Source organism: Oncorhynchus masou, chromosome 21 (genome assembly GCF_036934945.1).
Source record: "Oncorhynchus masou masou isolate Uvic2021 chromosome 21, UVic_Omas_1.1, whole genome shotgun sequence".
Taxonomy (NCBI): Eukaryota; Metazoa; Chordata; class Actinopteri; order Salmoniformes; family Salmonidae; genus Oncorhynchus; species Oncorhynchus masou.
In genome coordinates, this window is record NC_088232.1 from 137,430 (window position 1) to 153,008 (window position 15,579).

Here is a 15,579-nt window from a genome sequence, read left to right on the forward strand (position 1 = left end):
GTACAGGGGTGCAACTTGTTCAAGGCTACAGGCACATTCCGTGGTGCACATTGTACAGGGGTGCAACTTGTTCAAGGCTACAGACACATTCCGTGGTGCACATTGTACAGGGGTGCAACTTGTTCAAGGCTACAGGTACATTCCGTGGTGCACATTGTACTGGGGTGCAACTTTTTCAAGGCTACAGACACATTCCGTGGTGCACATTGTACAGGGGTGCAACTTGTTCAAGGCTACAGGCACATTCCGTGGTGCACATTGTACTGGGGTGCAACTTTTTCAAGGCTACAGACACATTCCGTGGTGCACATTGTACAGGGGTGCAACTTGTTCAAGGCTACAGACACATTCCGTGGTGCACATTGTACAGGGGTGCAACTTGTTCAAGGCTACAGGCACATTCCGTGGTGCACATTGTACAGGGGTGCAACTTGGGTCCCGTATGAAGTGGACATCTCCTTTGCACAGACCACTAGATCGTTGAAAACGTCATAACTCAGCAGCTGTTCTTTGGTCATTTGAGACACTGCTCCACTTTGTTTCACTCTGCTGGTATTGTCTCAGTCATGGGTCTGAAGCGTTAACATGTAGAACCAGAGAGTGGTGGATTTTGGTCCAGCTCAGTTCAGAGTAGTCTGTGCTTGAGCAGTAAAAAAATGTATATTTTGCCATCCCTATGGGAAATGGTCTGATATACCATGGCTGTCAGCCAATCAGCATTCAGGGCTTGAACCACCCAGTTTATAATTGGTGATATTCTCTCTTTCACTCTCTTGCTCATTACATTGTCAAGCTTGCATTCTTATCTTTTATTATTCAGTCTTAGCTGCACCAACCATTTCTGTCCCAGAGAGTGAGCCTTACTGATGCATTCCGTGGTGTAGACCGGTTCATCATTGTCAGAGCCTCCCCCTCTCTGTATATTATCCTCCACAACATGCACTTTCTTTGCTCGGCCTAATCTGTCCCTGCCTGACACACCTTGGCAAAATGATTTATGACGCCAAAAGACATGCGTTTTTTGCCATAAGCTGGGCATTGCTCTCTACTCGCTTGTGATTGTTACCACGCTATTTTGTTTTTGTCATGTAATGTCACCTGACCTCTCATGGGTGCACTCCTGTGGTTTGTACCTCTGCTGTCTCTCTGTTGCATTCACTGTATCCACTTGTGTTCCGTCTATCGTCCTCATGTTTCTCAGTAACCTCAGCTACACTTCATATTTCCTATAGCCTCTGGTAGACTAAAGATCCCGTTATCGTAGAAATCGGCGTCTTGTTCCTTCACTCGCAATATCTAACACGAGCTGCTGTCACGTAGTCTAATGATTGGAGACAGGCGCAGGAATACGTAATAGGGGGTTTTATTCTCTCCACCCAAACAAAAGAGCGAGGTGTAAACCTCTAAATAATACACGGGACGAGACCCGTAAAACAAGTGCACAATAACACGTAGCATGGAAGCCGAAACAACAGCACAGGCACTCACAGGACCAACGGACATGGTAACAATAACCGATAAGGACAATGGGGAACAGAGGGCACAAATATTATCTACTAATCAGTTGGAATGGGAACCAAGTGTGTGTAATGAGACAAGACAGTCCCGGTTGGTGGTAATGAATCCAGTTCAGTGGTGATGTAGACCTCCGGAGCTGGTGAATGGAATGAGCAGCAGTACCGGGGGGATCCGTGACAGCCACTCTCTCATCTCGTCCCTCAGACCGCGGTACTGGCATGTTGCAGCTCTCTCCAGCAATCGAGTGATAAAACTGTTCATCTGTATCCTGTTTACAGCAGCTTCAGAGGGATCTCTCATACATGATGCTTTTCTGTGGTCTTGAAATAGTCCTCCAAAGCATCTAGAATAGCAGCATCGTCATTTCTCTGATCAGCAGTCAATGTGAGATTATGCATGTAAATATGCCGACACTCACTGCCCATTAACCCTTCGTGGTTCCAAACTTCTTCCATTTAAGAATGATGGAGGCCACTGTGTTGGGAACCTTCAAAGCTGCGGATTTTTTTTTTTGGTACCCTTCCCCAGATCTGTACCTCAACACAATTCTGTCTCGGAGGTCTACAAACAATTCTCTCGACCTCATGACTTGATTTTTGCTCTAATAACATGCACTGTCAACTGTGGGACCTTATAGATCCACAGATTATGCAATCTCTATTGCACTCCACACTGCCCTTTCACACATGGACAAAAGGAACACTTATGTAACAATGCTATTCATTGACTATAGCTCAGCGTCCAACACCATAGTGCCCTCAAAGCTCATCACTAACCTAAGGACCCGGGGACTAAACACCTCCCTCTGCAACTGGATCCTGGACTTCCTGACGGGCCGCCCCCAGGTGGTAAGGGTAGGTAACAACACATCCACCACGCTGATCCTCAACACGGGGGCCCCTCAGGTGTGAGTGCTCAGTCCCCTCCTGTACTCCCTGTATAATCATGACTGCACGACTCCAACACCATCATTAAGTTTGCTGATAACACAACAGTGGTAGACCTGATCACCGACAACGATGAGCCAGCCTATAGGGAGGGGGTCAGAGGCCTGACTGTGTGCTGCAAGGACAACAACTTCTCCCTCAACATCATCAAGACAAAGGAGTTGATTGTGGACTACAGGAAAAGGAGGGCCGAGCACGCCCCCATTATCATCGACGGGGCTGTAGTGGAGCAGGTTGAGAGCTTCAAGTTCCTTGGCGTCCACTTCACCAACAAACTAACATCGTCCAAGCACACCAAGACAGTTGTGAATACCTATTTCCCTCAGGAGACTGAAAAGATTTGGCATGGGTCCTCAGAACCTAAAAATGTTTTACAGCGGCACCATCAGGAGCATCCCGACGGGTTGCATCACTGCCTGGTATGGAAACTGCTTGGCCTCCAAGGGCTTGTAAGTAAGCATTCACTGTAAGGTCTACACCTGTTGTATTCAGCGCATGTGACAAATACAATTTGATTTATATAGACAGCTGTGTGCCTTTCCAAATCATTTCCAATCAATTGAATTTACCACAGGTGGACGCCAATAAGGTTGAAGAAAATCAAGGATGATCAATGGAAACAGGTTGCACCTGAGCTCAATTTTGAGTCTCATTGCAAAAGGTCTGAATACTTATGTAAATAAGGTATTTTTTAAATATTTTTTTTACTGTGATGTCACAGAATTGTTTTTAGGAACTTATCTTTTTAACCACAGATCATAGAAATGCTGCATTTTCACATACTGTATGTAGACACCGTTTTGATGCTAGATATATAGGCCCTAGCCTTAATGAATATGATTTTGAAAAGTGGCATAGTTGCGCTTTAAGACTAGGTTTCAGGAAATGGCATTTTTTGAAGCAAAACTTCATGAGGGAAATTGACTGACCCAATCCAGACCTCCCCTACCCAACTTTAGACCTACAGAATCTCCACCTTGTCAGACAATACTAGGAAGAACCCTGGAGTGTATTCATTCCGCCGATCTGTTGCAAAATATTTATTAAACGGACTTACCTGGAGTTTTCCAATAGAAACTCACGATTTAGTTGCAAAACAGAACATTTTGCAACTGGACTAATTACACCCCAGATTTTACATTTAAACATACAGCATGTTCGCTGCTGAAGAGCAGACAATTACCAACAGTTTATAGCCTACCATTCATATTGAGCCAGTCTTCTGCCAACAGCATTATTAGGCTTAAAAAGGTGCATTTGCCTATGATTTGAGCAGTGTGGGGCCAGGGTGCCGCCTCTGCGATGAAGTGGTACACTAAAACTTTAGGCTTATTCAAGGTTGGCAGGTCTGGAATCTGTAAACTGTGTGGAAGCTGTAGCTGCCCTATCACTGTTAAGTCAATAGGATCTAAAACCTCAATAAACGTTATGCTCTTTCTGTAGGCCTATGTTAACTGTAGATTCATTTTAGTATACAATAGTCTACTCTAGTGGCACTACAATGATAGTTTGAGTAGTGATTTGTCAGTGTAATGTAGTATCAGATGTAGGCTACTTGGTTATGGGCAGTCATACATATTGAATGATAAGTCTAAAATTCATGACAGGCGATCAACCACTCCCATCTACCTCCAGTCAATGGTCAAACCATACTCTAGTGATCATCAACTAGATTAAGCCACGGGACGATTTTTGTCTTGAGCGGATGGTCGGTGGACCGGAACATAATACAAATCATTTGTAGAAGGCAAATTGACTGCATGATGCCCAAGCAGATATTGTTTGACTAAACATAATTTAAAACCTTGTTCCGTTTGTATACGATCAAATGTTTCTCTCTCTTATGCGTGGGAATACTTGGGAAATATGTCATTCGCATTGTTCAGCCATCCATCACCCATTATAGGCATCATCAAACACGGGTGTGGTATTTGAGTGGGTACTAAATGTTTACTCTCCTTGAGCCAGGTTTTTAGAATAGGTTCTGGTGGACTAAAACACTATATTAATGGATACATTCTTTGTGTAATCTCCGGGTTTTTCATATAGCCTTTCTTTCGACGTTCTTTCACTGCAAAGTATAATTGGATTACAATGAAACTTTTACAGTATTAGAGGTAATTTGAATTAAATAGTCATTCATAGACGTTGGGGATTGACATCAAACACCGGCTTCTATGCGAGTATGACGATTATGTGAGGGTGGGTGCAACATTTAGGCTACAGCAAACCCAGCACCGGTGAGCGCGCCATTGCGCACATCATGTGTTCACGGCGAGGACACAGAGTTTATGTCCTCGTGCAATACATGAGCCGAACGTTTCTTTAATCGGTATACTTGTCTTAATAACGCATGGTTGGAATTTACGACACATGAAACGGTTAACTCTCGGATAATGTTAAAATGTGATATTGGCTTTTGCCCTAACTGCTCGGGGGGCAGCGAACAACGCTGATGACAGGTTTTTTGACAGTGCTCCTTTTTTGCATTCGTTTATTGGAGCGCAGGACAAAGGTATGCAATTTACAAATAATAAATTGTCTACCATTAGCCTACATTGTATAGGTTATGTTCGGGTACAATATTGGATATTTGACAGGCTACAAGGTTATCGCTAAAAAGTTAAGGTTCTTGGGAGTTCTTGCGACAGTCTGACTTCTAAACTTGTTTTGTTGTATGCCCAATGCATATTGCTGACGATTAAATGTATTTAGCCTAAACCACGGCGTCTTTTTACATTGCCTTCTGGCATTTATTCAGCCACACAATGAAATTATCGGATCGAAGTGCTTCTTTATGAAACAAAGTCCACGCGTGGCACACCGCCACTATATTTATAACCGACATATGCCTTTCACAGGAGTTTGGAAATAGATTGTTGACTTGTGATGACTCATCCAGCCTACTGACATTGACGTTAAAAAGAGATTGAAAACACGTTTTTTTTTCAATAACTTGTCCTCACACGGGACTCGTGGCACAATTGATTTATGGGTCAATTAACTGTAAATGACATTTAAACCAATTAGTGCTGAAGTAACGTCTGTAGATCAGACAACTAGTAGGCTATTTTGCCTTGATCTGGAGAGTATCTGACTCTTAAAGTTACAATAACCATTGTGGCTTTAGAAGCTATCCATAAGGAGTAAACATTGTTACCTATTTCAGAAAGATCTATCAGCTAAAAACGGGTTTATTAAGAATATTTAGTGATAAATGCCAGAACTGTATGTTCTTCTGTTATTTTCCAATGAATGTATAAAAAAAGTTACTTTCTCCCAGAAGCTGTCAATAGTTAAAATACTTTCACTTTCACATAGTTTAGGCTGTGATCCAGCTTGGGGAAAACATCTAGCTCTGGGCGTTGACCAGCGCTAGAAAAAACCTTCCTGTTGATTTTGAACTACAAGGCATTCCAGTGTGTCTTCTTTTTTTGTGATTGTTTCTAGAAAAGTGTGCGATGGATCTGTCTCTTCTGGGGTTTCCATTACTATCAACACCAGTGTCTGAACATTGAGCTCTGGAATTGCTTCATAATATTGAGGTATAGCACCGTATGAAACACACACACACACACACACACACACACACACACAGCAGCATTGCTTGCTGCAGTTTGATTACATTTCTGATGTACGTGTTTTTACAGAGCGCTTGAAACGTAGCATTAACCTTGCATGGGCAGGAGTGTAGCTGTTACTGTATGACACCAAGCCGTGAGGTTTATCTATACACTTTCCCTTTCACGAGTCAAGTGCATTGCTAAGATTACAATTAATTTATTAAAACAGCAGGGCGATGACATCATTCATCTTACTGCTTTGAGGGTAAATCTAATAATGTTGTTATGTCTTCATTACATCACTATTGCACACTGGGAAATCTCTGTATTGTTATGGTGCCCAGAGTGGGTTTGACACTTGGTTCCATGCCATTAGAATATATATTTGGGAATTTGAATGCTTTAAACATACATGCCGGGGTGCACCACTCCTGTCCTCAAGGGCCACAGTTTGGTATTCCTTCAGTCATCCAATGACATACAGTAGCAGGCAAAAGTTTGGACACACCTACTCATTCAATTGTTTTTCATAATCTGAACTATTTTCTACATTGTAGAATAATACTGAAGACATATAAACTATGAAATAACACATGGAATAATGTACTAACCCAAAAAGTGTTAAACAAATCAATATGTATTCTAGATTCTTCAAAGTAGTCACCATTTGCCTAGCTTTGCAGACTATTGGTATTCAAATCAAATTTTATTTGTCACATACACATGGTTAACAGATGTTAATGTGAGTGTAGCGAAGTGCTTGTACTTCTAGTTCCGACAATGCAGTAATAACCAACGAGTAATCTAACCTAACAATTTCACAACTACCTTATACACACAAGTGTAAAGGAATGAAGAACATGTACATTAAGATATATGAATGAGTGATGGTACAGAATGGCATAGGCAAGATGCAGTAGATGGTATCGAGTACAGTATATACATATGAGATGAGTAATGTAGGGTATGTAGACAATATATTAAGTGGCATTGTTTAAAGTGACTAGTGATACTTTTTTACATCAATTTTTCCATTTATTAAAGTGGCTGGATTTGAGTCAGTATGTTGGCAGCAGTCACTCAATGTTAGTGGTGGCTGTTTAACAGTCAGATGGCATTGAGAGAGGATGTTTTTCAGTCTCTCGGACCCTGCTTGCACCTGTACTAACCTCGCCTTCTGGATGATAGCGGGGTGAACAGGCAGTGGCTCGGGTGGTTGTTGTCCTTTATGGCCTTCCTGTGACATCGGGTGGTGTAGGTGTCCCGGTGATGCGTTGTGCAGACCTCACTACCCTTTGGAGAGCCTTACGGTTGTGGGCGGAGCAGTTGCCGTACCAGGCGGTGATGCAGCCCGACAGGATGCTCTTGATTGTGCATCTGTAAAGGTTTGTGAGTGCTTTTGGTGTCAAGCCGAATTCTCTCAACCAGCTTCACCTGGAATGCTTTTTCAACAGTTTTGAAGGAGTTCCCACACATCCTGAGCATCCCTTCACTCTGCGGTCCAACTCATCCCAAACCATCTCAATTGGGTTGAGGTCAGGTGATTGTGGAGGCTAGGTCATCTGATGCAGCACTCATCACTCTCCTTATTGTTCAAATAGCCCTGACACAGCCTGGAGGTGTGTTTTGGGTCATTGTCCTGTTGAAAAACAAATGATTGCAGCATAATGCTGGGGTAGCCATGCTGGCTAAGTGTGCCTTGAATTCTAAATAAATCACAGACAGTGTCACCAGCAAAGCGCCATAACACTGCCTCCTCCATTATTCTCAGCGGGAACCACACATTCGGAGATCATCCGTTCACCTACTTTGCATCTCACAAGGACACAGCATTTGGAACCAAAAATCTGAAATTTTGGTTCCATTGGTGTCCTTTAGATTTGGGGCGGTAGGTAGTCTAGTGGTTAGAGCGTTGGGCCAGTAACCGAAAGGTTGTTGGATCGAATCCCTGAGCTGACAAGGTAAAAATGTCGTTCTGCCCCTGAATGAGGCAGTTAACCCACTGTAGGCTGTCATTGTAAATAAGAATTTGTTCTTAACTGACTTGCCTAGTTAAATAAAAAAAATAGTGGTTTCTTTGCAGCAATTTGACCATAAAGGCCTGAATCACGCATTCTCCTCCGAACAGTTGATGTTGAGATGTGTCTGTTACTTGAACTCTGAAGCATTTCACTGCAAATTGAGGTGCAGTTAACTCTAATGAACTTATCTTTTGCAGCAGCGGTAACTCTGGGTCTTCCTTTCCTGTGGCGGTCCTCGTGAGAGTCAGTTTCATGTTGGCGCTTGATGGTTTTAGCGACTTCATTTGAAGAAACTTTCAAAGTTCTTGACATTTTCCAGATTGACTGACCTTCATGTCTTAAGTCCATCATTACTTTTTCTTATTTGAGCAGTTTTTGCCATAATATGGACTTGGATCTTCTGTATACCACCCCTACCTTGTCACAACACAACTGATTGGCTCAAACGCATTAAGAAGGAAAGAAATTCCACAAATTAACTTTTAACAAGGAACACCTGTTAATTGAAATGCATTCCAGGTGACTACCTCATGAAGCTGGTTGATAGAATGCCAAGAGTGTGCAAAGCTGTCATCAAGGCAAAGGGTAGCTACTTTGAAGAATCTCAAATGTAACATATTTTGATTTGTTTAACACTTTTTTTTGGTCACTACATGATTCCATATGTGTTATTTCATAGTTTGACGTCGTCACTATTATTCTACAATGTAGAAAATAGTAAAAACAAAGAAATCCTTGAATGAGTAGGTGTGTCCAAACTTTTGACTGGTACTGTGCATTAATCAATTAGGGACCAGGGAGAAACAAGAACCAGCAAGTGGAACTTGAGGGGCTGATTTGTGCACCCCTAATAAAAATTTGAATACATACATGCCTTTTGACATTTTTGTTGTATTTATTTAACCTTTATTTTACTAAGCAAGTCCGTTTTAAGACCAAATTCTGATTTACAATGACGGCCTTCCCCGGCCAAACCCTAACACGGACGACGCTGGGCCAATTGTGCGCCACCACTCCCAATCACGGCCAGCTGTGATACAGCCTGGATTATAAAGTCACAACCTGTATTATTTCAGACTCCTGATTGGCAATTTCAACACATTTTTTTTTTAACCATATGACTTATATATACCTTATAATACCTTAGAGATTACCACAATCATAACAAAATAAACTAAGGACATATTAGTTCATTGTGTTGTGTGTTACGTTGTGTATCATCCCTGTATTCATCCGTACCTCTTCTATTAAAGCTGCCTGACTGCCACCGCACATTTGCCCATTGCTGGTGCTGCTGAAACACACGGGATGATAATACATGGCGTTAAAGAGCTTCAGTCGGAGTTGAAAAACTTGAAAAGTACCATAGAAGTAAGACTACAGCTAATGAATATACTGTAGTCCTGGTATGGCGCGTTTGGTGTGAAATTAGGGTAAAGGGGGAATTTTCAAAACTTGTGTGTGACATTGACAGATAAGAAAAAAATATTCATACAACTGGTTTTCTTTCTTGTCAGAAATCAGAGGCCTGTTTGTATGCTCCTACCAACGATGACATCTACAATGTAAGTTCTTGTAGCAATATGCAATAAATAGAACCGTTTATTTATTTATTTTTGGTCCTTTGAAAATGCGGTGTGGGGCGTCATGGAAAAAAAGGGTCCAGTGTGTTAGAAATGCCAGGGCCGATTTCTGGTCCCAGTCCGCCCCTGTTTGTAATGCCATGATTAGAACACACGGCTTTTGCATACTTTTATAGATTTCCAGATCAATGTTTTATAGTCTGTGTATATACTGTAACACAGCCTGTGGTTCTGTTCTTCCCCAGGACAACTGCATCTTTAAGTTCATGCACTGTTATTTATTGGAGTTGGAGGTTGTCCTGTTCGAGGACACGTTGGTCACAGATAACTCCCATGACGAAATAAAAACATCCATCTTCCATCGTAAAAAAAAGGTGGAAGAACATGAACACCAATATGTAAGTCAACCTTTAAATAAGTTCTGAAGTTTATCCCAAATATGTGTTGTGAAAAATGTGTCCTGACGCTCCATACTTCCAATTGTTCAACAGCAATACATTTTTGATTGGCATTCATTTGATTAGCAGCAACAGTATTTTGAATGACAATCTCTGCTTTCCAATGAATATTGTTTTCATCTAAATGTATTGCTTCTCTTTTTTTTCTGCATTTCCAGAACAGTTCTAGATGCTCACCGTGTGAGGCACAGAGAGTTGCCAACTCCACAATATTCCTCTACAACCTGGAGCGCCTTTTGGAGAGAATAGGGGTAACTGTCAGTTGAATATATTGTAAATATGTGTTTAAATTGTTTTTCATAAATAACGTAGCAAATAGTCATGTGTGTGTTATTCTACCTTTGGTCATGATAGTATGTGATGAAATTGTGACAGCTAGTGCTCGTGTCCAAATGTATATTACCTCAGTTCAAGTGTAATTGTAACTAGCTGTTTTATATTTTTGTATATAATCAAATATAACTTTTACATCTGTACTTTTGTCATATTTATTAATACATTTTATTAAAATGCCTATTTGGAGCTTTACATGTTTTTGTTTCATCGTCCATGTCATATGCACACTAGCTGTCAATAACTGTCACTAACTGTCACTAACTAGTTTCCCTTGAGTTCTTGTCAGTATGTCAAAATTGCGCATCCTGCATCAAAATAAAATCCCAGAAAACAAACATGTTGATTTGATCATTTCCTAGAATATGGGTGCCTGGCAGAAGTTCAAATAGGGACATGAAGTGGGACTGTGCCCCAAAGAAACAGGAAGCTCTGCCGTGCGCCATTTCCTTATACTGTGGCAGATGAAAATATGAAACTAAAGCTCTCCAGTACAACTTTCTGGCACACATCCATTTTGTAATAGTTCTGTTTTTTTCATGATGGAGAACTACAGGATTTATTTTGCATTTCAATAACAGAACGTTTTCAGGAAAACATTTTATTGCTAGAACAAATGTTAGAAACCACGTCTTGTTGATTCACTGTGCTTTTATGATCTGGAAAATAAAACATTCGATGACATGTACAGTTATGACACAATAAAACCTAACCCTTTACTGTCCCATATAATCCAGGCATTCTCTATTACTCCATCACAGGGGGGGGGGGGGTTGAAAAGGAACGGATGGTGTGAAACTGGTCACTGTTCTCAGACTAAGTTCCCGGGCTCGGAGTCCTCAAGGGGCACTGAAGGGGCGCGCTGCTCTCCTGGTTTTGGGAGACTGTAGAGAAGAGACACTAACTCCTTCAGGAAGGGCACTCCAGGAAAAGGATGCTTCATTTTGATCCCACTTGTCTTCGGAGTTGGACAGAGGTTTGGATGGACTGTGCTTCACTACTGCCACTCTGCAACGACACAAAGGGAGTTCTCTCTTTGCATATACAGACCGGCGAAGAACTACCTGCTGCTGACAAGATGGCCGTCTCTCTCCTCTTCACCGCCTCGACTTCGCTGGTGATCTTCCCGATGACAAAGTCCTTGGTCCTCACTCGGCATATGGACTCCACGAGGTAGTCGAGGCCCCTGGGGTTCTCGGCTAAGTAGTCCAGCATCCTACCGGTCTTCTTGCTGTTCCCCACCCTGCAGCAGATGTCCTCAGCGTCGTCCCGCGTAAGGACCCTCCTGGACCGGAGGTCGTCCAGGTGGCGGTCTGCCACTAGCTTCTCACAGAGGTACGGACGCAGACGCTCCAACGCTTCCTTCTTGACCTCCGCCAGGTCTTCGTCAGTGATACACCAGGAGTCCATTATCCAGCCAATTGCCTGTGAGCTCTTTAGTTTTCTGAAGCTGCTGCTCAGGCTCTGGAATGCCCACTGTAGCCCAGTGTTGGAATTTCAGATAATGGTTTGTAATATTAGCAACTGACTGAGATAATGTAACAAACCCCTTCCTACCCCTGGAGAGTCATTGAACTGGTTGGAAGCCAATATTGTGAAAAAGGGAACTACCTCAGTAGATCAGTTCCCTACTAGGAAACAATGAGACGAGAATGTGTGTGCGCACGTGCGTGTTCTTATTTGGACATTTCTGCCTCAGATCAACATCCATTGCCCAAATAAGATACAGACATTATGAAGAGATGAACACAGATATTAACATCCATCCCAAGCAATTTAATCACATATATTTAAATTAAATAAACAGGAATGCAACACATTGCAAAGCGCAAACAAAGATATTTAACATACAGGAAAAGCATTGGATGCTTTTGAATCCAAGACAGTGACCTTGAATAAAGCATAAAAACAGAATAAAAAGGATATAAAAATAAAGATTATGATACAAAGGGGTTATGGTTTGGTTTTCAATTGACTGATTGTGGAGGGAAAATAAAGGAAAATATTTTTAAACAAAAGTAAAGTTATATACAGCATGTGATAGATATGGCAGTAATTCAACAAATTTTGTGAGACGCATTACGATTGAGTTTATTATTGTACAAAAAAATGAGGAGGTCTTAAAAGCAATCATGATTGAGAATGAGAGAACATATTCATGGAATTAAATAATATTTACAGTAAGCTCTCTCAGGCTCCTTAAGGGACAGACAGCCTTCTACAAAAGAGACCTGAGGGAACATGAACAACAAGCTAAACGTGAAAGTCTGTTCAGCTTTTTCGCGAACTTATAGAACCTTTTCAAGGCTTCCTTCTAGCCATGTCTGACGCAAATGAGTTACTGTGTTTACATGTGCCAATGTGACTAACCTTAAAGGCATTTCATAAATAGAGCATGAGAAAGTATGCTCAATTGGCAAGCAGCACGCTTCGCAGATATTACAAACGATGACTTAGCGAAGAAGAAAATGACAAAGGAACGCCTTAACAAGAAATACGGACAAACTTAACTCAGACAAAACAGTGTGTCCCAGCAACATTGCGTGACATGGCCAATATCAGAAACACCTACAACCTTTCATTATTTTTTTACATCTGGACCTGCAGCGCATGGCTATAGACTATTTCTATTGCTACTATATTTACTGCTTGGATTAGATTACGCCGGGAATCATATGGTTTGTTTTTACACCGGCTGTGTCCTGTTTCCCTACACTTCTCCCAAAGTGTGCACATGCACACTCCCTGTGGAGGGTGGAGAATCAGGACGTAGCCATCTTAGTTCCTACATATAGGTTGGGTTCAGGAGTCAACCTTCCCATAGGTCCCATCCGGCGGCCGGTAGATCTTGGGGAATGCCATCAGCTGCAGCATGTTGAAGGCATACTTCCGGCATTTAATATTCTTTTGCACATTCTCAATCCGACATCCCTCCCTGGTTTGGTGGTGTGGCCATGATGACAAAAAGGAGGGAAGAAGAATGAAATGAAATGATGAATAATTTTCTCAAAAAGGGGGTGTGTGTTTTGAGTATGGAAAACAACAACCAACAACTGAGTAACAGACGGACAGATGGGGAGCAGATGACAGACGGACAACAGTTAAGTATCACCCGTAGGACAGCTAAGGTAAGGGACTGTACGTTATTCATAATAAGGGATACATCGAGAAAATCAGACCTCTCTGAAATTAAAATGGATGACCCTAATTTAGTCCAAACATATTTTCACTTGACCCTCCCTGGACGCTTGAAAAAAGTGATCCTCCCTCTATCCAAAATAATAATTAAACGTAGTATAGCAGAGAACATGGCTACCTTTCCCCCCACTCCTAGGACAGACAAGAGCCTTAGATATACAGATTGACAAACCGTTTTTTCACCTCAAGAGTGTTACATGGCAACATTGGTATTTTGATTGCGAGCTGGAAGGTCGTGGGTTCGCAGACCACCATGGACAAGCTTACTCTCCTTATGGCCTCTCAATGGCCATGGAGCTCTTGGTGCAACATGATGCCCGTGCAAATTATTATTTAAAACTGGGTTTGTCAAACTACGTCTAGGAAAGGACAAACAACCAAAGTCCCAGCAATTCTGCAGCCTCGGCAAGATCAAAATGTGCCCCCTTTTGCCGCAGATAGAGGATATGTTACCAGAAATTCTCGTGTGGTCCATTTTACGACTATCTAACATTATTTGCCTATATAAGCCCATACTATCTATCTATCCATATATATATATATTAGTTTGAAACACTGTCTTGCAGTACTTGATTTTAGAAACTATGATGTTTGGTGTTAGAGCTCAGTGTGGCCAGCTGGAAAAAGCGATTCGCAGGCCAAGATAAAATAAATGACGCCTATCTATATTTATTTCCAGTCAGTGTAAATAGCCAATTTTTTGCATGCATCTGGCCCATAAATTCAGAACGGTCCATAGCCATGTCTGCTCAGTCAGTAGCTCACATCCCATACCTGGCAGCATGTCCAAGTGAATCATTTTCCAATTCTGTCAACTCGTTTGGATTTGAGTGGGTAATTATCTTGGATCTCCCTTCCTCCCTCCCTCTTGTCTGTAAACATCCCATACCTGGCAAGTTAATAAGACTGAGAAATGTTTGTGCACTGTGCCTGCACTGTTAGCTGAAATCACTCCTACACTCTGGGACCATTCCTATTCCCTGGGATCGCTCCTACATTCTGGGATCATTCCTATTCCCTGGGATCGCTCCTACATTCTGGGACCATTCCTATTCCCTGGGATCGCTCCTACATTCTGGGATTACTCCTATTCCCTGGGATCGCTCCTACATTCTGGGATCACTCCTATTCCCTGGGATCGCTCCTACATTCTGGGATCACTCCTATTCGCTGGGATCGCTCCTACATTCTGGGATCATTCCTATTCCCTGGGATCGCTCCTACATTCTGGGACCATTCCTATTCCCTGGGATCGCTCCTACATTATGGGATCACTCCTATTCCCTGGGATCGCTCCTGCATTCTGGGATCACTCCTATTCCCTGGGATCGCTCCTACATTCTGGGATCACTCCTATTCCCTGGGATCGCTCCTACATTCTGGGATCACTCCTATTCCCTGGGATCGCTCCTACATTCTGGGATCATTCCTATTCCCTGGGATCGCTCCTACATTCTGGGACCATTCCTATTCCCTGGGATCGCTCCTACATTCTGGGATCACTCCTATTCCCTGGGATCGCTCCTACATTCTGGGATCATTCCTATTCCCTGGGATCGCTCCTACATTCTGGGATTATTCCTATTCCCTGGGATTGCTCCTACACTCTGGGACCATTCCTATTCCCTGGGATCGCTCCTACATTCTGGGATCATTCCTATTCCCTGGGATCGCACCTACATTCTGGGACCATTCCTATTCCCTGGGATCGCTCCTACATTCTGGGATCACTCCTATTCCCTGGGATCACTCCTACATTCTGGGATCACTCCTATTCCCTGGGATCGCTCCTGCATTCTGGGATCACTCCTATTCCCTTTGATCGCTCCTACATTCTGGGATCATTCCTATTCCCTGGGATCGCTCCTACATTCTGGGACCATTCCTATTCCCTGGGATCGCTCCTACATTCTGGGATCATTCCTATTCCCTGGGATCGCTCCTACATTCTGGGATCA

General features: G+C 42.4%; 1 protein-coding gene and 1 pseudogene across 2 annotated transcripts in view; both read right to left on the bottom strand.

Moving 5' to 3' along the window:
* Positions 1 to 11,056: 11,056 nt before the first annotated feature.
* Positions 11,057 to 12,075, bottom strand: LOC135507557 (B-cell lymphoma/leukemia 10-like; annotated as a pseudogene).
* Positions 12,076 to 12,178: 103 nt separating this feature from the next.
* Positions 12,179 to 15,579, bottom strand: part of LOC135507555 (type II inositol 3,4-bisphosphate 4-phosphatase-like) — a 369,267-nt gene continuing 365,866 nt past the window's right edge. The window contains exon 27 of one of the 2 annotated variants that reach the window (XM_064927063.1): positions 12,179 to 13,358. In XM_064927063.1, coding sequence (XP_064783135.1) covers positions 13,226 to 13,358 — 133 coding nt within the window. In that variant the 3' untranslated portion in view covers positions 12,179 to 13,225. The remainder of the gene's footprint in view (positions 13,359 to 15,579) is intronic. The other variant, XR_010450671.1, reaches the window with a different exon arrangement.